General features: G+C 38.8%; 1 protein-coding gene across 1 annotated transcript; it reads right to left on the reverse strand.

Moving 5' to 3' along the window:
• LOC139743215 (arrestin domain-containing protein 2-like) lies at window positions 1–26,150 on the reverse strand. The gene is made up of 7 exons (XM_071653712.1): window positions 26,024–26,150; window positions 15,442–15,579; window positions 5,479–5,714; window positions 3,922–4,104; window positions 3,005–3,193; window positions 1,213–1,321; window positions 1–626 (listed from the first exon to the last, which is right to left on the reverse strand). Exons 1-7 carry the CDS (start codon window positions 26,148–26,150, stop codon window positions 1–3), a joined length of 1,608 nt encoding a protein of 535 aa, XP_071509813.1.

The following is a 26,150-nucleotide window of genomic DNA, read 5'->3' on the forward strand; positions in this document are numbered from 1 at the left end:
TCAAACATAGTGACATTCATACATTTGTCCGTCGTCGCCGATGTCGATTTGGAAAAATGTCGACGCCTGTATCTCGTCCATTGGGTTCATGTCGACAGAATGTCCCGAAATGGCGAACATGTTTTCGTTCTGGTGTAGGTGCGCCATTCCGAACTGTCCATGCTCGTCATATCCGTCCTCCTTGGAAGGTTTCCGGCTCAGCACGCCAGTGCCCGTCGTGGCGCGCGTACTGTACTTCGTGACGCTACCGCTCGACTTGCTGGCGATCACCGAGGCGTCGAAGTCGTCGGCGGCCTCGAAGTCGCGCGAGACGGCCCTGTCGAAGGAGAACCCATTCGAGATGGCGCTGCCGCTCTGTCGGTGAGAGATGACGGGGTTGTCGTCCCTCATCAGGTAGCCGTTTGCCGTCGTGCCGTTGCCGTTGCCGTTGTTCGGTGCGCCGCAGTGGTTCACCGCGGGGGTTCCGTTCGGCTGCTGCGGCAGCATGTGGCGTGAGTCCGCCTGGTCGTGCGCGGCTGAGACGGTGAGGTAGAGTGGGGTGAAATGTTTCAGCTGCACTACGCGCTCCCCGTCGCGGTAGTGTACGACCTCGGTATTAGCACCACATGACTGCACGCATGCATGACCTGCCAAAATATGCAGAGAAACAGACGTCAATGCAGTGGAAAATAAAAACCAAATATCTCTGTCTTATACAATGTGTCAGAGTGCAATACATAAGGACATTTTCTCGTAGTGCTGACAATCGAGACATTCATTCATATTTCATCCATTCATTTACATTGTGAATGTGAGTCACAATGTACCTTGGTGACCAAGTTGCCCTTAGTTTTGCTTGAGGTCGAACGCTACGATTCGAATTGGTTAGATATTCATGTGCATTTCTTTTTTTTTACCTGCAACAGGAGCAAAATTTTGTTTGGATAGCGGAACGTGCAAGCTTATTCTGCTTATTCGGGAAAACTTACACCCTTTATTTACCCTCACACACACACACACACACACACACACACACACACACACACACACACACACACACCAACACAAATACATACTGTATTGTATGTATGTATGATATGTGTGTGTTTTTAGTATATTTGTGCATACATATATACCATGTATCTAAAGAGAGAAGTGACGGAAGGATAGAGATTGAGAAAAAAAGATCGAGAGAAGACTCCCCTGCCACTAATTTTTCTTCATCAAACTCACCATAATTCAGTTCTCTGCTTTTCCCCCGCGAGTCTTTGAAAGGAACGTTGCCAATGGTAACGGGAAAGGAGATGTTGAGTTCCGGTTTCTCGTCTACAATCAATGAAATCTGGAGCAATGAATCGATGTGAGAAATTTGATTATTAGATGTGCCAAAAAAATAAATAAAAATAAAAATCCAAGATTCAATGTGACAATGAAAATTAAACAAATTTCTCAAATTTGGAATTGCACTATATTCAACATAATGATAGTAAAGTGTAGTCTTTGAATCCATGTAAACCTCACGACATGGTGAAACTCATTGTTTGTTTGTTTGTTTGTTTGTTTTTTAAAGTATTACTATTTCAGGATAAATAAAAATTATGTAAGTCATTTATCAGTTTTCGACGATATGACTGCAACACGTGCAAATATCGATATTTCTGAATGTATTCTGAGCTTCAGATGATTCTACAGTCATTTACAATTATCCTATGAATAAAATTATAGTAATTGTGTAATAACCATTACAATCAGCAATATCTATTAACCGACCACATTCATCGATTATCGATATGTTGCATTTGCAACTTATTCTTCATGAGGGACAATTTGACAATTAAGGTTATTATCCTCCAAATTCTATGGTTGCTTATGACGAACAAAAGCCTCTTTCAGAAAAAGGTGAATCAGTAATCCTCTGCCTTCAGAATGAATCCATGGCACACGCAGTTTCCGCGTGCAAAGGCCTTAGACACTTGCCTTGCCTGATGGCGGGGCAGCTCCATTCTGTACAACAATGGACTGTGCTCATCGCATACAGCAAAGTTTACATACTTTATTATGCATCATCGATAGATAGATAGACACAGATACAGACAGGCAGACAGACAGACAGACAGACAGACAGACAGGCAGAAATAGATAGACAGAGAGAGGGAAAGAGAGGAAGAAAGAGGAGAGAAGGAGAGAGAAAGAAAGAGAAAGGGGAAAGAGCCTGACCAAGAACAGTAAGCATTAGAATTTACCATACAACATAACCATTTTTTTGTGTGGTTTATGCTCAAATCGGCGTCAGAGAAAATAAACCATTATACAGCATTCCGTACCTTAATAACCAAAAAAACAACAGCAACAATAAAATGCCATGATTTACTTGTTAGGGCTAGGTCAAAATACATCATGCAATTAGTCATGTGAAAATAATTGTTGAAGCAGCAGTATGATCGAATTAGTAGTTTATATTAAAAACAATGGCAATGATAAATGTTGTAATAACAATCATAATGGTGATAACAATGATAAGAATAATAGCTTTAATGATTATATATGAGGATTTTCTTTTGTTTCCGATAAATTATACATGATGTATATTTTTCCCATTTTCTTTTTTTTTCTTCTCTTTCAAGGCTGTCGTATCTTCAAGCTGTATGCTTATTTGACGACAGTCTTCTGCATTCACACTCCCAATACATGTGCCATAATTCAGTCAGATCATAATGATTCACTTTATCCCTAGTGGTTCCCAATTGATGTGTTCTCTTATTCTTTTCTTTAATCTGTACACGTATATCTCAGTTATGTTTGGATGTACACACTGTATGTTCCATTGTCTTGAAAACAATAAGAAATAACTGTATTTCATTTGTAATATATATTCAATTCAGAAAATTCCCAATAAATTCATTTGAATTGAATTGAATATAATTATGAGTTTTATATGAGATAAAGTATATCTTTTATGTAGGGATTTTCCAATGATATACTGATCAGTGAATATGAATCGACAGACAAAAAATAGAGCACTCACCTCAATGACGTAACGAATGGAGATGAATCGGGTCTCGATCGATGAGGGCACTATAGGAATCTGTAACATCCGGGCAGTTTGCAGGCAGTACTCTTGGTCGGGCAAAACACAGGGACTGCTGTAGCTGAGGATCTCGTACGAGCCGGCCTTGGTCACTCGCTTCGGCACCTCGGCAACAAACGTTACATTCTGCCAGCGAAATTACAGTGAGAGATAGAAAGATAGATAGATAGATAGATAGAAAGATGGATAGAAAAATAGATATATGGATAGACGGATAAATGGATGGATAGATAGATGGATGGATAGATAGATAGATAGATGGATAGATAGAAAAAATAGATAGACAGATTTGACTTGATTTATTTATTCTCTCTATGGGATCAATTACAGTTCCTTTTTAAGCAATATAATCAAATATATGCTCACTAGCTATAAAGTTTCTACAATTTCAACAATTTTCATTACACATACATCTGTGACATAATTACTAAAAAGATAGATATAGAGGGGAGAGCAAAATATAAGTAGTAGAACAGCAGGCAAACGATCGAGATTGGATGTATGATATCTGTGTAGAAGAGTCTTTTGATTTTCCACTCCATACTCGAGAAAATTATTACATAATCTGAAGCAAACACTGAAACGGAACAACACTCATCAACATACATCAGGTGTGCGACAAGGTAGTCATCTGAGGCAAGATATATGGTCTTAGACTTCAATGAGCAACAATAATATTGTGTGCTTTGAAACAAATTACACCAAACATGTTCGACTGGTTTACCGTGTTGACACACACCACTGATTATGCCATTTTTGGTAAGAAGCTACAAACACTACAACAACAAGCAAACAAAATATAAAAAGCCAAAATGCATAGAGTCAAAGCCTGCGCACTGGAGTGACATACGTACCTGTATGAATTTGACTCCAAGTCTCATGACCTTATCCGAGTTGTTCTCCAGTCTCGTCTTGATGTTCACGTACTCGCCGGCGCAGTAGGCATTTCGCTGCATCTCGGCTTTCAGTGCTATGGGACCGCTGGATCGGAAACAGCAGCGGAGCAACGTCTTGCGGTCACTCGCGTTGAGAGTTTTCTAAAAGGGAGTCAGCGAAATTTCGGGGTTGTTAGAAAAAACTCTTCTTAGTGGCAATGGCATGATTGTGACATCAATTTTGAATTCCGGAAGGGAATGTGGAAACAACATAATCAGTGGAAATCGAGTTGAACAAAAAGACCGACAGTTCATAAAAATGCATGCACGACAGCATAGTCATGCAATTTCACTTTACAATAGATATGGGTGATTGATATTGCAGGCACCTGAACTGAAGCATGATATCACTGCTCAAGATAAGAGTTGGAATGCCTGTTACCATGGTGACGAGATTAAATGGTGGGCATTGCTGGAGATTGCTGAAATCAGCGTAATCTCTCTCTTTTTAAAAAAATCTAATATGTGCTTGTGTGTATGTGTGTCTGTCAGTCTGTCTGTCCATTCGTCTGTGTATATGTGTCTATGTGAACGTGTGCCAGAGTTCATTCCGCGTAAGTACCAGGTACTCTTTTCATAATGTAGAAATCTTACACACATATATCATGATCACTCTCACGTGACTGTCCTTCACGCAAAAGTAACTCTCGTTGGCATTGTTCACTGTGCTGTTGATTACCTGTTTAGGATCGCGACTTTGAAATGGCATGCATTGATATCTTGAATGTGGTTGCCGGTGGTATTGACATGAAGTCACATCTCTATCATAATCATTATGTACTCAGTGATCCTATACCACTGCCAAGGTTGTACCATATAAGATGCTGATTTCTGAATCACCTTTTGAACTACGTTTTCAATATCCTTCCCCCTTCTGACCTAGAAGGCTTGAACAGCTGTTCACTCGGGAACCCGTCATTGACGTTAACCTTCCGAATACAGCTACTCCTGGCCAACACTGGTAACTATAACCTCTCGAACGATGACATTGGATTAATGCCAAGATAAACACACTTGGATGAAAATAAGGAATCGCAGGTGTGTGAGGAAAGGAGAAGGAGACTTTGAAAAAATTAACGAAGTGGCTCAATAACATTGAGAGCTTAATTAAAAGAGCGAAGGGAAAATACGGAGGGCGTCCATGACATATACAGTAATGAAGGACGTTAATATGCATAATGCCATGGCAACGACAAAACAGCCACTATGGGTGCAGCAAACTGAAAGAAGAATACGAAAAAGATGAAGAAGGAGAATAAACCAAGAAGTAGAAGATGATGATGATGACGAAGAAGAAGAAGAAGAAGAAGAAGAAGATGATGAAGAAGAAGAGAAACAGAGGAAGATGAAGTAGGAAGGAAGATGAATAGAAGAAAACAGAAAGGAAGACAGAAGAAAAGGGAGGAGGTGGAAGAAGAGGAAGAGGGGAATATGAAGTGGGTGAAATAAAACGTTTTGTGAGAAAATATTGTTCACCTGATGCTTTGGAAGGTTGCAGTTGATCTCGGAGCCAATGAAGGAGAAGTAGCGCTCCGCCACGGGATCCACAGCCCACGAGATGTCCATGTTGGCGTGGACGAGGTAACGCACGTTGGCGAGGCTTCCACACTCGAAGGAACAAGGCAGACCAGGTCCAGCGGGGAGACGGAACTGGAACGGGAAAGAGTAGCTGCCCGCCGTAAGCAGCGGTATCTCAGACTTGTCGTCTGGTTCTAGGTGCCGGGGAAATACAGATTAAAAAAAATGAATGCTTACTGAACTTAGCACTCAAAGTAGATTACATGCATCCATCTGTTGGCAGAGCAGAGAAATAAGAATATGGCAGAGGTAACATAGATGACGTTGAAAATCAACTTTTTTTTTCAATCTCACCTCTGTTTCTCCATTCTAAGCAGCAACGCGTTAACAGAACGGTCATGAAAAGCTTACAATGATTTTTTTTTCTTCTTGTAATGCCAATTGTATACATATATTATACATGCATATACACACATACATGCATGCTTACATGCATACATACATACACACACATAATGACCTTTATTCTATTTTCACATTCGATCGAATGCATTCTTACGCTTCATGATGTATTGATCATCATCTATCACCGAAATAAAGACCATTCATTTCAGGAAAGCACGCAACACGAACACATTCATTTCCAAACACGAACACATTTTCACCACACGTATAAACAGACAATGGTCTCTATATAGATGATATGTGTTCATTAAAGTGTTCCATCCAAGGAGAACAGTCAAGTTTCTTTGCACAATGTCGCAAATTGGAGGGAAATGAGCATCAAGATTAATAACGCGTAAAATGTCCACTTTTTATCTCGATGATATTTGCTTTGGAGGTTGTACAGCGTATCCCGCTGCCCTGGACCGGATGGATTCACGAAATGTTTGATCGCTAATTTCGTCATGGCTTAACGATATGTCATGCTCTAAAACGGCTTTAATGCTTAGCCAGCGAGTCAATGAATTCAAATTTTGATATTACTAAATATTCCTAATGCGCACTTCCTGAAAATTTGTCATTCAAGGCGCTATAATAGCGGATACATTACAATTACTCAACAACATAATTCAAATAAATGAGCTAACTCGCTTAGATTAAAAAAAAACTAACAAAACCACATGAACAAAATGATAATTAGGACGTCCTATACTTTTTGATAAACAGATGATACTTAGGGCCTGACTGGAAAGTTTTGAGGTTATGTATGTTCCTAGTACTTCCAGGCAGCCTGTTCCACATTGTTGGTGCTATATACGTAGCTTAAAGCACGGTACCCATAATGAGAGGTTTGGCTGCGAGGTATCACCAGTACATGCAATAGATGACGACGATCATAATCGATAGCTGTTCTGTCTCATCACAAGATGTTGATGCTGATGTTGATGTTGTTGTTGTTGTTGTTGTTGTTGTACTTTGTCAAAAGAAAATGGAGAATGTGATCCTTAAGTGATCCGGTCCACCCCTTCAATCACCCGATTGCCGTCTTCCCGTCTTCCTCATCATGCTACTATGCATTACACGTAATTAGTTGTATCAACTTGAGTGCTAATGCAGTGTAGACCATAATTTGGCTAAGCGAGAACGGGCTCGTTTGCCACAGCAATAAACGATGCATCCATCACTCGCAGTAGTCGACATGCATTGTAATTGGTGGCGTCCCGTTACTGGCACGGACAAAATATACCATGTGCAAGTGTTCGAATGATACTTCATTGTATACAGCGCAAGCATTGAAGTGCCTCTGAAAGACATTTTGACGCCTTCTACATCCAGCTATAGTCCTGCGGTACAGTTTTTGAACCGAAGGGGTTCATTAATGCAAACAGAGTACGGTTATTGCACATTAGTTAGTCCTTTTTCAGGATACCAAACGCACATCAATTTTCTAACGACAATATAATAGGTAGGATAACGCAAATGACTGCATGATAATTGCTTTTGAAGAGAGGGTGGGGGGGGGGGGGCTGTCACTTAATGTCGTTTTGTCAGTGAGTTGACAGTTCTTTGTTCCAATCCAAATGGACGTCTTTTCTGCGCCAATTCGTATCGAGTGGAAATGTGAATGTCCACATAAAAGCCAGCACAATACATACTGTAATTCGAACCTGTTCCATTCATAGCGATTTTTCTGCTTTGCTGCCGTTTTTTCTTCTCTCTTTACTGTGTAGTCAATTAAGCTTGTTCATTACCCTGTCCTTCCTCTCACTCGATCACATGCACGCAACAGTTGTTGTAGCGAACATTCTCTCGGTCCCGTGTGTGTTGCACTTTGTAATAGAATTAAAGAGAAAATTAAATGAATACGCGTCGTAGTCTTTAGCATGACTCGCACCGAGCATTAAAGAGAAAATTGAATTCAAGATTGCTGCTATGCCACTTACACTAATGACTTTAAGAAAGACACATCGAATCTTTTGACGTTTAATCACATCAAGTACTGAAACATATCAAATACTCAATGTTTGGCATCACAATACATGATTGGTATAGTATTGGGAAGAATGCAGCGGTTTGAATTGAAACTGTTTGACATCATAAAAGATTTTAATTTACGTAGGGCCTACTCCCCGTGCAAAAAAAAAACCAACACAAACAAACAAAAACAATACATACGTTTTCCGCATGATAAGGGTGTTGCGGCTAGATAAATTAATGATTTAGTTTACATATCCCTTCTCCAAGGAGGTCACCTGCATTCTATGAAGCTTTGTTCATTAATTTTTAAAAAATCTGTAAACACACACACACACACACACACACACACACACGAGTCCAAACGGCCTAAATCCATATTTAAGCTGCTGTTGGGTGATAATAAGCTCCATTGAAGAAACATATTATCACGAGTTGTACTAAGACTACGAAAAGCGTTTCCCGGGGACAATTTTTGAAATGAAAGCAAATTAGACGTTCACCGTCAGACTGATATTCACCTCATCGGAATGTACGAGGTCACATCTTTTCCGCGAACAAACAGCCGGAGTAACATCAGTCATTTGGATGCCATTGAGATGATGATTAGCCTAATCATGCGAACGTGACACTATAATATCCCGCCAACTATATACAGTACGGGGTCTGATATTGTATGATCATATGAATTCAAACTGCGCGATTTTCACGTACATTATAATTGGGCATATTCTGCTATGCACCGCATATACGTCTAGGAAAGTATTTCCAATCACTATCTTTGACACGACAGGAAATTGAGAGGCTTTAGAATACTTTGCCGTTACTTGCGATCACTGAAATTGCATCGAAAAGATTGAAAATATATATATAAATATATTGTTGATTTTCAAACGTATAGCAATGAAAGCAAAGCGTGAAGTGAATTGCCGTTTTATCCCGACTGGTAAGTTCTGTCCTTAGCAACAACAAACTATATCCAAGCTGCATGCATGCCTAGTTTATTTTGTTAATAACAACTCTTTCTTCTGATCTATAGCAGCAGTTGATTCTGCATGTGGGTTGGCGAGGCTCTCACCATAGCGTATATATACAAATAATCTCCTTGGCTTGTTCCAGCTGCTTTAATTCATGCTGAGACATCCTGAATAATTCCCCTATAAAAATTAACTGCCAGCTACTCAGTTCTACGTCAGTCTCCGATTACGTGAGAGCAGCTACACAGCTACAGGTGGCTTATTATACTGATGTCGATGTTTTACTACGTAGGCGGGAGATTCTTCAGGTCGAATGTAGGAGCTATTCGGATGCAAATACCTGTTGTGCCTTTTTGTCCGTTATGTTGTCTTTCTGACATGTTAGCCTTGTCTCATTCTGTCTTGTCTCCTAGTCTTCCTTTATTAGTTTAATTGTTCCAGTCCCGTTTAATGTTATTCGCGTGTGTGTATGTTTCGTACTCTGTCCTCTCAGTGAGCTTCTGGGACTTTTTCTCCTCAAATTTTTTCCCTTGCGCATTAACTTATTCTTTTTTTTATTGACGTTCTTTACCTGAGGGGCCTACATTCTACAATCTTTGTCTTTTTACTATAGTTGGTCCTTCCATTTTTCGCAACTTGCGTATTGTTATTTCATTTTCATCACTTCAGTTTTTATGACAATGTTCCACGATTATTGCATAGGTACCTACTCTTCTCATTTTGCTTTGTTTTGCTTGTGAATCCTTATTCCCTGTTACCAAGGAAAATGAAATGTTATTTCCCGTCGAAAAATGAAATGAAATTTGAATTGAATTGAATTGAATAGAATAGAATTGATATATACACTGTGGTGCAATACTTGTTTTGTTTTCAGTTTTTCATTTTCTTTCTTTTTTGGGTGTGTGTGTGTGTACTTGAGTGTATGTGTGTTCTGTGACAGAAAATACTGCGTATATCAATCCTCGCAGCGTATACATCCCGAGGCAGAATGTATTACTCAACATGTCCCCGGTGACCATGGGTTACCGACAGTACTGGGGGTTATCGCTATCACTGCTTAACACTTACAGGGTCTTGGTAAAAAGAGTGATGATACGCTTCTCGGTTTGCCCGTATGTAGAAGACCCACTCAGTTATTACTTTTTGGGGCTGACCGAAATGAGAATCGATGTTGATATCCTTTAGAAGGAGCAAATAATACTGAACTTTGATCTATTTCAAATCAATATCAGGCAAATTTTGGCGTTATTCCACCTTCTAGGTCTCGGCCATGCATTTATTGAGTGTCAAGTGAAAAACAAAAACAAAAACAGAGGGCAACATAGATCTAATAAGATAGCAGAAAGTTTAGAAGGTATACTTTGAAGTACAATTGTACTGAGAAAATGGGACCTGCTTAGGCCTATAGGTCGCCTTTTGCATTACGTCATTATACGCATGTATGCTGACATACAGACATATCCCCACCCTCTTGTAAATGAAGATAGATACTTATGATATATATATATATATACATATATATATATATGCATATTCATATAATGTGCATGTGTGTGTGTATGTGTGTGTGTGTGCGTGTGTGAGTTTTACAAGTAGGTACAGTAAATACACGGACACACGGTATCATTCATACACAATAGTATACAGTATACATGTGAGTCTTTGTGTGTCGTGTGTAAATCATACTTTAGTACACTCAACTACTATACCTTCATATCCAGATCAATCCCTTCATTAACAGTAAATTCTCACTACAATGTACTATCATGCTGTGGATAACTAGAGACCCAGATTTGCTTCGAAAATTCTTGTCTCTGTTCAAGTAGGCCCTACACATTTTCCTCGAAGTAGCCATTATTCGCGAAAAGGAAATATCATCTCCCTTATTCCACATCTACCGTAGATAAGAGGTTTGTGGCCGTACAGTGTACTCCTGTTATAACGAACACGGTTGTAACGAAATTCTCGTTACAACGAAGTAAAAATTTAGGCCACAAGCTTATCATGTATATCTCCTTATACTCTACTGTTCGGTTATAACGGAAATTCGACATAACAAAAGAAAACTGCCCGTCCCGAGGACTTCGTTGTAACGGGATTCCACTGTATAGTAGTTAAGTTATAGTTAAGACATAATGATAAAGACACTTATGTGGAATGGATTAAAATATTACAATGAGCTGACAATCTGCGAAATGGCAACAACTCCTTGAAGCATTTTCCTTTTGTTTTAGCCAGATAATGGCTGTCTTAGTCCAACGTGTGTGTGTATGTATGTGTGCGTGTGTCTGGCACCACCCGAATATTCGATTCTTTAAAACTGTTTACGCTATAATCTTCTTTTATTCATTGTTCCACATTCCACACACATCTTTTTATGTTATACTAGTATTTGATTTCAAGACAGAAGTTCAACACAAGACAGTCGATTTGAGATGGAAATAAACAAATACGTAAGCAAATAATGAATAACATGGATGTAATATGAGGAACCTATAAGTAAATAGCAGAAACTTGTGGAGTGTAGGCACCATAGCAATGGTTTAAGGGTTTAGAATGACAAGAAAAAATTACGAAACACACGAGTACACAAGATGTCGAAAATGTAATGAAGTTACGCAATGTACAAAATATCATACTTTGTTCATCACTATTAAAGCCTAATGTAACAAAGCTTAGCAACAATTTAGTCAAACTAATTTAGTCATTTCCCATTAATTATGTATGTAAAGTTAATAAGCAGGACAAGCTTCGATCATGACCCGAGTACCACGATGTGTCATTTTGCTATTATTGCAAATATCTGCACACAAAGGCAGAGTATCTGTAAATGTAATCGAGCAGGTGTTACCACCATGGATTCTTTATATCTCTCTTTTCAATTCAACCTGCCATGAACTATACGTATGTGTGCGTGTATGTGTGTGTGTGTGTGTGTGATAACGTGAAAGTGTCTTCTTTCGTCACGACTCCCTAAATACGTATTGTGTGTGTGTGTGTGTGTGTGTGTGTGTAGGACTTTTATGTATACATTGTTCGAGGTCTTTTTGCTAGAACTGTTCTTTTTTTGTATGAATCTGTACATATTCTTTCTTTGCAGGTATGAATTTATGTCATCAAGCAGAATAAGTGAGCGGAATACAAGCTGCCATTGTGTGTGTGTGTGAGTGTGTGTGTGTGTGTATGATTGGTTTCTGTGTGAAGATGATATTACAATCATTGAACGAAATTCAAATAAAGAATTTTACAAAGACATCGTGTTGTAAGTCCGGTTTATTTATTTCTACGTATTCTTTGTCTACTAACTCTTTACACGAAAACTTTGTTTTAGTTTGTTTTTTGTTTGTTGTTTTTTTTTTAAACGGCGATTACATTCCACCTTAATTCGTATTAAAGATGAGGCTTCTGAAGGCAAGAGAATGTGAATGTACTACGAATGTGAACAAATGGTTAAATGTTCTGTGATGAAAGTGGAGACACTAAGTTGATACATGTAGGCAATGACACATCCTTGATAACTATACTGATAAAAAGACGAGACCAAATTTTGGAATATGTAGCGGCCAATGGTAATAATACTGTGTAGGCATACAGTGTAAAACTTATCTCTGGCGAAAGTACATGCAGCGCATAAATGCCACGATAGCAAGGACAGCGTATGATGCTAATTTTCATATCTATAGAAAGTATCATAAAAATGATATTGGCTGTTTCTTTGCTCATTTTGAAAGGAACTGAACAGTCTGACTGGATACGAAATGATACCTTACAACCAGCGAGAAGCATATTGATTCTGTATACATACGGTGCAGCAATAGAATAGCATTATTCTTCCAAGTTTTCCACAGCGAAACGCGTGCGATATCGTATCTTCCATAGATTTACGTTTACTCGGGGCTGGCACGCAATGACACTTTAAATATTTTACAGGGAGACGCCATGGAAAGAATAAGCGAGCCTGTGTAAGTTAGGTGTACAGCACGAACGTCTTCTAAACGGGTTGATAAACCAGGATATACTGCGTCAATCTCACGGACGACTTTGTAGCGGAAATTTCCAGCATGAGATGATTGTTTTTAGAAATCCAAAGGAATGATTAGATAGTGTAATCCATCAAGATGATTAGAACTCTTGGGTTCGCTCAAGCTCTCGTATGAAGTTTGATGATACCAGGGAGGTGGAAGGAGTCACCTCTCCGATGTTACAGTTTATCATGACAGCCTATACGAGTTTAAAATTATGTATCCATTTTTCTTTCGTTCAAGTTTGTTTGATGCATTCACAAATTCGACTATCAATTGAGACATAAAGACATATTTGTTGTATAAGTATATAAATCATCTTTTCATGATATTCATCAGTAGAAACTATATACAATACCTTCAAATGATTTATATGCAATACAAATAAATTATATATATAATATCATATATAATATGTATATATTACAACATATTTATACATGCATTTTTTATATTCGTGTCGTTTATATGCACTTATGAAATATAGTCACAAATGGTAGAAAAGATCACGATGGGGGTACCTTCCCTTTTCTAGGCTAATCAAGTACATATATGAATAATACCAAGGAAGACTGTGAATGTACAGAACAACCGGTCTTAATCATCTCGCACACTTAACCAGTTAACACTTATCTTGCCCCTAGTAGGGGCTACGGGATAAGATACTCCGCCTCTTTTTTTACTGCAGTGCTTTGCCCGCCATAATTGGCTTGGTCATGATCACTTCACAGAAGGCTTTGCGCCAAATCTTAGCGGATAACTCTGCGTAGGTATCCAACTTTAAAGGGATCGTATAGTTTTGGTCGGGACCTAACTTCAGCTTTCTAACAATTTTTGGCGAGATAATGAGAAACCTCTTATGAAATATGAAAGAGCATATAATTCCAAGAGGGATCAACGTTTATTTGATGAAAATTGGTTTTGAAGTGGCTGAGATATCCAAAAACAGAGCGATTCTAATAAAAGGTGGGACCCATCTTTTATGAGGATCGCTTTGTTTTACTATGTTTTTTGATATCTCAACCATTCTAAAACCGATTTTTATCTAAAAAACTTTGAATTCCTCATAGAATGGTACGCTCTGTATTATTTCATATATAGTTTCTTGGTATCTCACAAAAAGATATAAGCCCAATCCTCACCTCCACCAATACTATACCATCCCTTTAAGATGACTCTCTTGTTGGGGCTACAGAAACTGCCCTTAGACTACAGATTATGGTATCATTGCAGTCAAACGTACAAACCACTTGATCGTTAGTAACAACCACCTCGCTGTACAAACCTTAGTGGTAGTCATGTTCGCGAATTATTACCGACATGCACAAACACAAAACATTGCAGCCCACATGAATGCGCTCACTAGCAAGCAATGCAGGCAAGACAACATACTACACGCACACTTGAATGGTCTAATGTCAAACCACACATACCTAACATACATATACACAACATACACATCATAGACACACATACACACACACACACACACACACACACACACACACACACACACACATACACCTAAGACATCACAGATATCAAAATTTAACTGTCTTAAATGGATTCAAACAGGTTGGATTAATTTTCCCTAAAATGCTTTTCCCTGTTTTCAGTCTTTTGTCACTCGAGGTTGTTTGCGCACATACATACACCTAAGACATCACAGATATCAAAATTTAATTTACTAAATGGATTCAAACAATTTGGTTTAATTTTCCCTAAAATATTTTTCCCTGTTTTCAGTCTTTTGTCACTTGAAGTTATTTGAATTGATAAGTATAATGCTTTCAAAGAATCAACGCGGAGATCAATTAATCAAAATTCAATATCCAATAGAATCGTATCAACCAATGAACGAGGGCTAATGTGTATGACATACACCTCCAGAATTTAAAGAAAATATACTTTAGTCGCTTGAGATTACAGGACAAAAAGATCAAATCATTCGAGCCTATATGTACGCATTGTTCTTGTTTGTCTTGACTCATTGTTTTGAAATGTTGTCCACTGTCCACCACATTCTTGAATGTAACAAGTAAACTGGGTGATATTGAATCTGTCAAGGGGGGGGGGGGGCGGCGCAATTACTATATATAAAGGTATCAATTGGACTTCTGCAGCCCTTATGTTCTTTATTGATGAATGATTCATTTCTTCTTCTTTTTTTCATCAGCAGCCACAACAATAATTGCCTGTGAACGGTTAATTTCCTTCTGAGACGTCTACCTGCTGCGGCAATTTCCCGACGGCAAGAGATGTTGAAAAGTATAGCCATCGAGTTTATCCAACATTAATATCACGATTCCCTGGCTTGCTTCAGCTATATTACCCTTTAGAAAAAAAAAAGAGGCAAAACCACACCCTGAGACTCATTCTAATGCGAAGGTTTGTCTGGGAGAGAGAGTAGAGGGGGGAGGGGCGCAGAAAGAGAGGGAGAGATCGCGATGGAGGAGAGAGAGCTAGAGGTAGAGAGAGAATATGGGAGAGAAAGCAATGCTTACCATTTCCCCAGACGGTTTTCCTCTCGAGGAAGAGTTGCTCGCCACCTCGGTAAATTGATCCTCTCTTCCCGCCGGCTACCGAAGCGTGTCTTTCCCGCCACTGGGTCCGAATCTCGCCTTTTACCGCCACTCGAATACCTGGCGGGGAAAGCCGGGATGAGGAGAGTATAATCAGTACACACAAAGACAATGGCACACTGCATCTCATACCCCTTCTCTCCCCCCCCCCCCCCCCCCCCCCCCACACACACAAAACCACTACCACCACCACCACCACCACCACCACCACCACCATCATAACACAGGAAAGGAGGCTACTAGTACATTAATACGAATCCATCTTTTTTTTTATTGACTTTATGAAGGTGGTGTTTATCAAGTCTGCTTGATTCAATTAAAATCCTTCTCCTTCCTCGTTTTCCAGATTATTCATAGTCGTGTCTCGCCATACAATGCACAAATACAGGCTGGCGAATAATCAAATCCCCCTATTAAATCTGACCTCATCGTCCCTCGAAAAACCTTCGCAGAAACCTCATTTGAGACTAACCCTTCGGGTGTAATATACGGGCATGCTTTTGGGACGAATCAATGAAATTTTCACTCTGGCCTTAAGCAAAACACGAGATTAATCGAACGAGTGCAACAACAACCCTGGGCCTTTTTCCTTGAAAATGAGACGTGCGAATGAAGAAACCGAGTAATTTCCGGGCCTTTTGGGGAAAAAAGAGCACAGCCAACAACAAAAACAACAACAAGACATGACGAGGTAGAATAATACAAAGAACAATTTCATTTCGCTACAACTGTTTCAGCAAAACTGTGGAACGATTAAAATAGCTTTCAAGTTACCTTTTTTGTTGATCTCTTTCCACATACACGCATCTATTCATTTATCTGCAAATGTCTATCTGTTGATTATCTATATATCTATTTATCTATCTATCTATCTATCTATTTGATTATACTTATACCTACCTGCCTACCTACCGGCCTACCTATATATCTTTGTATCCTCCAGCGATAGCTGTATATTCTATGGTTTTATTTGTCTTTTAATCTATCTGCCAACAAACCTGTGTGTGTTTTCATATTTTTTTATCCATGTGATGTTTTGATTTTGGTAGCGAGCATGTGGCGATAATACATTCCCTGGTTACAAATAAAACGAAAACGGACAATTAATTTTGACCATCTCTCTTTCAATAAAATCAGAAATATAATCATCAAGAAACCGCAAAAAAACTTAAGTGATTATCAAAAAGCACAGAAACATTCTGACGTGATGCGTTTACATAGCATATACGATAAAACCGACCGCAGTGCATCACTCTGACGATTAATGATAACGATATGAGTTATCCTAAGAAAAAGCAACTGATAAAACTACATTCCGTCAACATATTAGACGTGCCCCTTTAACTCGACAATCTTCGTATTGTGCGACGTCTGCCAGAGAACGAGAGAGCGCGAATCGACGGCATTTCTGCTTACACGAGCATCAGGTATCTTTCTTTTCTTTCTTTCTCCTTTTGTTACCACCATCGACCTCAAAGACGCGTAAAATACATAATGCAGTGCTCTTTCCGCCAGCTTCCTGTCTTGAATTGTTAATTTTACTCCACCAAATACATCAAGTTAGCCCCTCAATAACCATGGCAACCAGGATATAGTATGGAAAGCGCAAAAGGACTCGTGCTATGTGTAGTATTAGGAGGAGAAGGTTGGCTGGAGTGGCAGATACTAATTCTCATTGTGTGTGCTCGTTTTGAGTGTGTGTATTGTATTGTCAACGAGCAGACTCCGTGAACTCGGTGCATGCAGATTAACGGAAGCATTGCAGTTGTCTTTGTATACAGTGTTAGCAATTCAACAAAGAACCACTCTCCACAGTATTAATATTATAATTTTTAGGAAACTTTACTCGCCTTGTGTTACAAGCGTGTAACTTCACACTTTCGGGTAAAAAAAAACACACGAATATCCTGTGAAAAGTTGTCTAGAAGATGGATATTGTGTTGCGCACGTCAAACGGAAACACGCATTTGCAATCTCCTCCGAATTTTGCAAGCACTAGTATGGGTTGACACTTCAATGCCGCACAAAAATGATGTATCCGATATATCTCATAATTTAATTCTGTTTTTCTTACGAAACTTTATAATGCTATCTTAGGTGATGTACATTTGGCCCCTCCCCCTTGACCGTCATAAGTATTCTACAACTTAATTGCATTCTTTTTAATGCGGGGAAAGAGCTCAAAGTTTGTAATGATATCATATTTTCTTAAAGCGCTTCATAGGAATTGAATAGAAGCATCGAATCTCCTTCATGTTTGTACACGTCAAATACAAGTATCTATTTGTGATGTTGACACTGGAAAAAACTAACATTAAATGTGTTGACGTTTTAGAGTTTTCGATGCTATTTTTGTAGCCTATACGAGATGTGTGTAAATACGCGGACCTATATTGGATAAATATGAAAGGAAGGATGTCTATGAGTATACTCAAGCCAATTTATACACAGATATCTTTGGTCATGATTTGTTTGTGTGTGTGTGTGTGTGTGTGTGTGTGTGTGTGTGTGTGTGTGACAGAGTGGAATACGACACACAGATGCAAATTACAGCCCTCTTTCTTTCCGTACAATCTGTTCTCAAAGATTTCATAGAAGTGAAAACACCTCTTACTTGTTTTCCTTTTTAGCATCTTCTCTATTTTTATTTCACCATCAGGCTCTTAAAAGTTGATATAGGATTTATAATGATTCTCTCTCTCTCTCTTTCTCTCCTTCATATATAATCTTCCCATCTTACAAACAAGCATTTCTTTTCCTGTCATCGTTCATTTTTGTATTCACCTGCTCTTGAACCTTCACAGCCTATCAACAACAACAAGAGAGAGAGAGAGAGTACCACTGCAGTCCCGATCTCTCGATCGATCTCAACCGCCCTCTTCCGCCACCCCGTCAAGTATCGATTCTTCAAAAAGGCATCACCATGGCAACCAGCAAACCATCCAGCAATCACCTGGGAACTGACTACTAGTACCTGTCGCCCGTACCGAGTATAACTCCCATAACTCAGTCGTTATTTGGCACAGGGTGTTTTTGTTTCCCCGTCGCTACGGTCGTTTAACGCCTCATTGCTAAGGGGAAATGGAGTGCAAAGATGCCATCCTCTTCCTCCTCCTCTTCTTCCTCCTCCTCCTCCTGTCGTGCAGAAAGAGGCTGCTTTCATCTTACAGGTGAACACGAAACACTCCGATCCTCCTGTGATTAACAATGGACGAATCTGAGAGGACCTGCCCTTGAGGAATTCCAATAATAGAAACGCCACTTATGAAGACACGACTGCTGCGTGTGATTTGAGTGTGCTGCGTCGTGGACGAAAGCTGCACTAGAAGATAAAATATGAGTATTCCCGCGCCATTTTCTCGTCCAATCTGCACGATTACACAACATTCTGCCACAAAGTGAATATCTTATGTCGGATTGCGGATATGATCAAACCATGAAAGGTCCTCAAGAGTTTTCTCAAGATAATTGGAAATTCCGAATAAAATTGTTTTCTCCTGCCCTGTTCAATCCATTGTCACATTAAACAGTAGAATGAAGCATATTTTCATGTCGTTTTCATGGAAACAAACAACTGCTTCTAAAAATGCACATTCAGTTACCATGATTGTTAACGTATATTCAAGTGCTTATTATATCATGCACACAGTACGTATATAGGCTATTAAGCAATTCAGTAAAATTGGTGCCGTGAAGTAAAAAAAAAATCGCATAGGCTGTAACTAAATCTTTGATAAAACCAAATATCTGTCGAGATGGAATATTCAAAAGGGGTGGGGGAGAAAGACATCTGAAAGTTTGAGTCCGATATCATCACTGTTGATTTAACTCACTGACTACGATAGTTACAGGTGTATGATCTTTAAGTGTATGCATGAGAATGTTGACACAATTGCACGTGGAATGGTCATGACTCCTGCAGCTGACACTCGACATTGCTCGATGTCCAAATTGACTTAGATGAAAGAGCAAAGTCAAGCGAGGAAAACGGCAGGAGTTTTATCAAAATCCAAACTTAAAAAACGTTGTGGAAATTTAGTTATATCTTTGTTTATGTTTGTAAAGCTACATTGGTTTACTGTCACAAAAGTAGTTTAGATATTAGCTATATTTGTTATACATATATTTGTTTGTCTGTAAAAGATTACGCTATATACGTATACCAAATCATCGCGAAATTCCGAGTAACTATCAAAAATGTGATATCATCAAAAGAGTAATTGTATGAGTAGACGAGAAAATAGATTTGACAGTCATGATTCAAGATGTCATGATCTACATAATCATATTAACACAATTTGGGTCTTTTAACATGTTTCATCCCAAAGGATTGTTCAAACCAAGATGTCATCCTTGCTTTTATGTGATTATCTCGGGTGATGACATGCCTCGAATATAAAAGTCATCTTCTCAGTCGTTTAGAGGGGGAAAAATCCACCCGATGTTCATTAAATGTCACCCGTATTGGTGTACGGCATATGGTATTAGAAAATCATATATGAAAAAAAGAACAGCTCAAATTCTTGTGTTGGGTAGTTACAGATCAAAGAGCTTGCTTGAATTCATCTTACTCTATTTCCCCCTTTCCGTCAAGGAATGAAACTGCCTGTGGGTCGCTCTGAAATACACACAGAGCATTTTCGTGACGATTTAGATGCTACAATGTGATTATAAATGTAATGTTGAGTAATGAATACTATAACACAATCTATGTTTGTAAAAATAGTGAAGCTACCTAACCATGTCTCCTAACGACATTCATGATATTGTCGTAAACACAAAAAGACAACCCCCCCCCCCCACAGAATCATGACTTTTTAAACAGCCGCAAATGAAGCCCACTGCATTTTTTTATTTTCTGCATTTATGTCACAAAATAAACACATATACATAATGTATTATGCTTATTCGTATGGACACAACAACGGATGTGAGTGTGTGAGTGTGTGAATGTGTGAGTGAGTGTGTGTGTGTGTGTGTGTGTGTGTGTGTTTGTGTGTAATAGGTAAGAATACTACCGCTTAGGGAAATTTGTTGTTGTTGTTGTTTTGCAATTGTTTTCTCGATGAGGGGACTGCATTCTACAAGCTCTGCTTTTTAGCAGTCCCCTCCATTTCCAGCAATATCGTTTATGCATTTACCACAGTGACGTAACAATTATTTGTATCTCTGTTGATAATTTACCTATATTTTTCTTACAATGTTATTCTGTTCATCGCATTGTGGTACTGATTTCATGACGTCTGTGTATATGAGCGTTTCTTTGTATTTCTTATTTGTTTGTTGGAAGTGAAATAAATCAACTTGAACTTGAACACAATAATACACGCAGACATGTTTATTCGGGCGCGGGTATGTAGCCTTCGCTCAGATTTTAGTGTACAATGTATTGTCACGGGAAAATGAGAAAACATGGGGAAAAGAAAAGAAACGAAGAAGCTTGAAATCTTTATCAAAAAGTGAAAAACAAAATCTTATCGCGCTATTCTTCTTCCAGAAAAGAGGTGTTACTCAAAATGATTATTGTTTGCCATAATGTGCAGGCGTGCCGGTATAGAGATAGCATCACACAATGATTTTGATATGCAGCGGATACCGCTCACTGAGAAAGCGCCATTTTACCACATATTGGATGCAATCTTATCGGTTGCTATGGGAACCATTAATGACACTATCATTGTTGGACTCTGGGGGTATGTACGTGTGGATCCACCAGTTTGGATTACTGGCGTGGTGTGCATTAATTACTGAAACATCATTAATCTATAACTTTTCTCTTTTTCTGCAACAAACTTCGGGGGGGGGGGGTGGTGTTCAACTTCCATCGTTCCATAAAGCAGTCTATCAAACATATTCAATTACATTTTACAAGACGGTCGTTCCTGACTACAAGAAAGATTGTCCAAAGCTTGGACGACAGATCACAAATAGATACTGAAAACACTCGAATAAAGAAGCTTGTCTCTATAGGTCCCCATATAAGGAAAAGTATGCATGTATAGATTTGAATTCATTATTAAGCCATCTTTTTGGTCACTTCGACACTTTAGAAATCTGTGTGGCTCAGTGTGGTGGACCAAAGCAGTTCTATAATAATCATTCAGTTATGATCTACATGGCGCCGACTTTTAGAGAACTGCGCGTTTGACTTGCGATATGGAAAGATTATATATGAGCTTACCTGAGGAAAAAAGAACGAGGAGCTCAAAGAAAAACTGTCATGAAAAATAAAAACTACGAGACAGCTGTTACAGGTAAATTTACCTTGTTCAGTACCTCCACCCCCCCCCCCCAAAAAAAAGAAAGAAAGCCGGAAGCAGAACGTATTTGGCCTTGCGCCTGAAAAGATTGCTGTTTGTTTTATTAATATGTAAAACGAATTTGGCGTGGAAACTAAGCAAAGTGGTGAGAATGGTGGTAAATCAGTAGTCGTTGTGGGAGTATACTATAGCGGTTATGGTAACAGTGATACACTCAGCAGCGGCAATACGTTGGGTGCCAGGTGAGACGGTTGATGTATGGGGAAATTGACCTGGAGAGAGAGAAAAAAAAAAAGCCTGGAGTCGTTGGCCTTAACGGAGAGCAATATACCTTCATCCTTCACCTTCACCAGCGAAAGAAACAAAAGGAATAAAAGAGATAAACACAAACAAATACACACACACACACACACACACACACACACACACACACACACACACACACATTGACACACACATCTTCTGGAGATGCTCTTTGCAGAACCCAAGACTTGCATTTTTCACAGTGATGATGGGGAAAGGGCATTAATCATTCAGGAGCAGCGAACCATTCAGTGGTCGTCGGTCGGTACGCCCACATATACCTTTCCATGGCTGTTGAAAGGCTACCGCAGTTGCTTTTGAGATAAGTTCGACCGCAGCGATGGCCTGATTTCCTGTCGTTATGGTGGAATCCCTCTCCAAGGGCACTTTCTCTTCCGGCGATATTTACCTCCACCCAACAAAACATGGCCAATGCACGACGACAATCGGAGTTGCACGTGAGAATGACTTTTTAGCGATTTGATCACGTGACCTTGCTCCAGAAAGAAGCAAGAGCACAAGTTAACGCTGGGTAGGGGGGGGGGGGGTAGAATTTTACGTATGTATGCACATGGGTTGTTTCTCCAGAACTGAGTATAAGCATCACAGATACTGACACAGATATGGTAAAAGTCTTTATATAAATATAAATATATATATATATATATATATATATATATATATATATATATATATATATATACTGTCTCACCTTTAACCCTTCAAGTACCAGATAGTATACATTTCTGTGGCTTGGAGCTGTACCTTCAAATACTTTGATTTTTACTATTCATTGTGAGTGTTTCACAATTAAGGCAGATTAGATTATCATCTATCTTGCTCGTACACATCAAGTTTTGTTTCCAATGCAGGAATTTCAGAAGTCTAAGAACTGACACTTGAATAAAATATGGAGATTACAGTTCTTCTTTCTCTCTAAAATTGCGACATTTTTGTAAATTTATTTTTCATTTTGTGCAGATATAACTTGAACCAGTTCAGTATTTCTTCAATGTAAGATATGCCGTGAAATTTAGGTGTTAATCAAATGCTGAAAACTTTTTTAACGATAATTCATCAAATACTTATCAAAGGTTCAGCAACGGAATTCGGGGAAGGGCGCTAGAATGGTTCACTGATTATTTAACGAATAGAAAACAATTTGTAAGTATTCACGGTCACGATTCCCAACCAAAACTGATTTCTTGTGGTGTTCCACAGGGTTCCTTGTTAGGCCCACTTCTTTTTATTTTATATATTAATGATATCCAGAACTCCTCTAAGATTCTCTCCTTCGTTTGCTTTGCAGATGATACAAATTTGTTCTTCTCTCATCAAAATCCTGATGCGCTTATAAACATAATAAATAAAGAACTTGTTTCTGTCCAATCTTGGATTTTTGCGAACAAATTATCCTTAAACATTGATAAAACTCAGTATATGTTATTCAGTAATTCGCTACCTGTGTTACCTCTCTCTGTCAAGATAAACAACATTGATCTGTCACAGGTCAACAATACAAAATTTTTGGGTCTTCATATCGATAGTGATTTATCTTGGAGAACCCATGTTAATTATGTAAGCAGAATTATTGCTAGAAATACCGGGGTTCTTAACAAACTTAGCTATTATTTTCCAAGTAATATTCTACAGAGCATATATTCAACTTTGATATCTCCCTATCTCAACTATGGGATTCTGGCGTGGGGAAATGCTTCTAAAAACCTTATCGATTCGTTATTTCTTGTACAAAAACGAGCTGTTAGAATTGTTAACCACACTGGATATTTATCTCACACGAACGAACTTTTTGTAAGTAATAAAATTTTGAAAATTCCCGAGTTATTTTATTACAACGTCGGCCTGTTTATGTTTCAATTTTCAACTGGCCAATTACCAGACGTATTTTCCCAAATGTTTACAAGAAATTATACAGTTCATGATTATCCAACTCGTCAACGTTACGCATATCACCTTCCACGTACCCGAACAATTTTCGCGAAAAAAACCATTATGTTCGCTGGGCCCAAATATTGGAACGAACTCCCTATGGAACTTGTAAGTTGTACCACTGTAACCTCATTCAAACGAAAACTGAAGCAATATCTTCTTAGCAGCTACATTGTACGGCATGCATAGTGTATAGTTCTTGTTACTCTTTACATGTTACCCCTTGTCTATCCCACCTTAGTCCGGCGGGATCCTAACCATGAACACTATTTTTGAACAGTCTGCCTATTGCGCAGTTCATGCACCTATTGTTCCACTCGGTTATCGAAACTCTCGCGCGTGACAGCTGTCGGTTACTATGGTCACACGGAATGCTTGGTTTTAGGACCCATGCTGGAATGTTACTCCTGAGCTTTCGGTATTGTTTACATTCACGACAAATCTCATTATCCCACCTTCTACTTATGTATTTATGACATACAGTTACGCCATTTTCTATACTCTGCAACACACCCCTTGAATCTCTGCAGTTGTTGCTCACTGCTGCACCATGTGACCTTTCAGCTTTCTGTTTTTCTGTATTTTTATTTAGTGATATATATTTAATTGGATTTTTTGTTTTGTTTGTTTTAATCGGTTTCCCCAGATATAGTTGGTCTTAAAAAACATCCGTACTTTAAACTTCCCCTAATCTGATTACTCACGGGACCTGCGGCTGTACAAGCTAATGCTTTTACGCAGGCCCCATCATATTTCTTTTCGCATTATGACCACAGTGTAATTCGCATGCATACAGACCTCATGTTTATACCAAATCAAACTTCTGTACATTCTGATGAAGTCTCATCTGAATTATGTTTTGTATAATTTTCTTATTTATATACTTTATTGTGATATATGTGAGAAATATGAAAATAAATTGAAATGAAATGAAAATGAAAAAGATTGAAAGAAGGAAGGTGCAAACAGCTGAACTAATCTATCGAAACATAAACAGAAGCATCTTCTGCGAGCACTTTGTACTTCAGAGTTCATTGATTAAAATTTGATCGTGTATATTTACAGATCCCCAACCTTCCTTTTGATTTAGCGAACTTTCTATTTGTCAAATCACATCAGTTGAGATCATGTCTGTCGTGGGCTATTTCGACCAAAACAAACACAAAATGTCTGTAAATATGTGTATGACATGTATGTGAATGTGTGTGTGTGCGAGTGTGTGTGTGTGTGCGTGTGTGTGTGTGGTTGTATGAATCTAGCATAGTGATCGCCTCTGCGCCGCAAATTACCCCCTCCCTCCCAAGTCTGAGAACCTGTCTCCGCCCTATAATCCAGTCTGAAAAATTTGATGTATGGTATCACAAATTTATGGTCAATATTATCAGTTTCATGAGGATACCTGCATGACCTGTGTAATGTATAAGTACTCTACCTTGGTTTCAAACCTGCAGCTACGTATATTTTTGATTTTTTTTTTGTGGCCAATTGACTTTAAAAGTGCAATATTTTTACTCCATGTTTGAGTTGGTTTAAATACTTAGGTAAAAATCAACAAAAGGAATAGTATGTTCAATCAGAATCGTCCTGAAATAAGACATTAATGATTTTTTAAAAAAATTTTTCACATCTTCCAAGATACGTTGACATAAGTGGCTAACCCAATATGCAAAGTTGAAGAGGTGATGATGTATGAGCGTCAGAAGTCTCCCATTGACGTACACACAAATCTGCACTAAGTGTTTGTTATCCACAATCCAAAAGGAAGACATCATTCGCCAAGTGCCTCATTTTTTTTTCAGTTGTCAAGAGTGAGAATCTTCTGGATAGAAGATAAATTATATTCATGAATTAATCAATGTCAGCGCATTCTACCACAAACATCACTATTACATTCGTTTTTGATGAGCTTTCTCCGCCCCCCCCCCCCCCCCCATACACGCAAACACACAAACACAAACACGGTCACAAACACCCCGTCACATAAACCTTACCTTTCATGGCGAGATCCTTGGTCAGCGTCAGTATCACATGACCCCGCAATGTTTCTCCCACGTGATATACCTCCAGCGGGTCGTCCAAGAACACGTCAAAGCCCTTTACTGCTCCCATGTTCAGCAT

Source organism: Diadema antillarum, unplaced genomic scaffold (assembly GCF_040938485.1).
Source record: "Diadema antillarum isolate AM-2024a unplaced genomic scaffold, OU_Dant_1.0 seq00001058_RagTag, whole genome shotgun sequence".
Lineage (NCBI taxonomy): Eukaryota > Metazoa > Echinodermata > Echinoidea > Diadematoida > Diadematidae > Diadema > Diadema antillarum.

What these genes read in the sequence shown, in the direction of transcription:
- LOC139743215 (XM_071653712.1), bottom strand. Translation starts at nt 26,150, where the DNA reads ATGCTGAACATGGGAGCAGTAAAGGGCTTTGACGTGTTCTTGGACGAC. An exon ending in CAAGGATCTCGCCATGAAAG is followed by an intron (nt 15,580 to 26,023) that starts GTAAGGTTTATG and finishes TTTCCCCGCCAG; the next exon opens with GTATTCGAGTGGCGGTAAAA. An exon ending in CCATTCGTTACGTCATTGAG is followed by an intron (nt 1,322 to 3,004) that starts GTGAGTGCTCTA and finishes TCATTGCTCCAG; the next exon opens with ATTTCATTGATTGTAGACGA.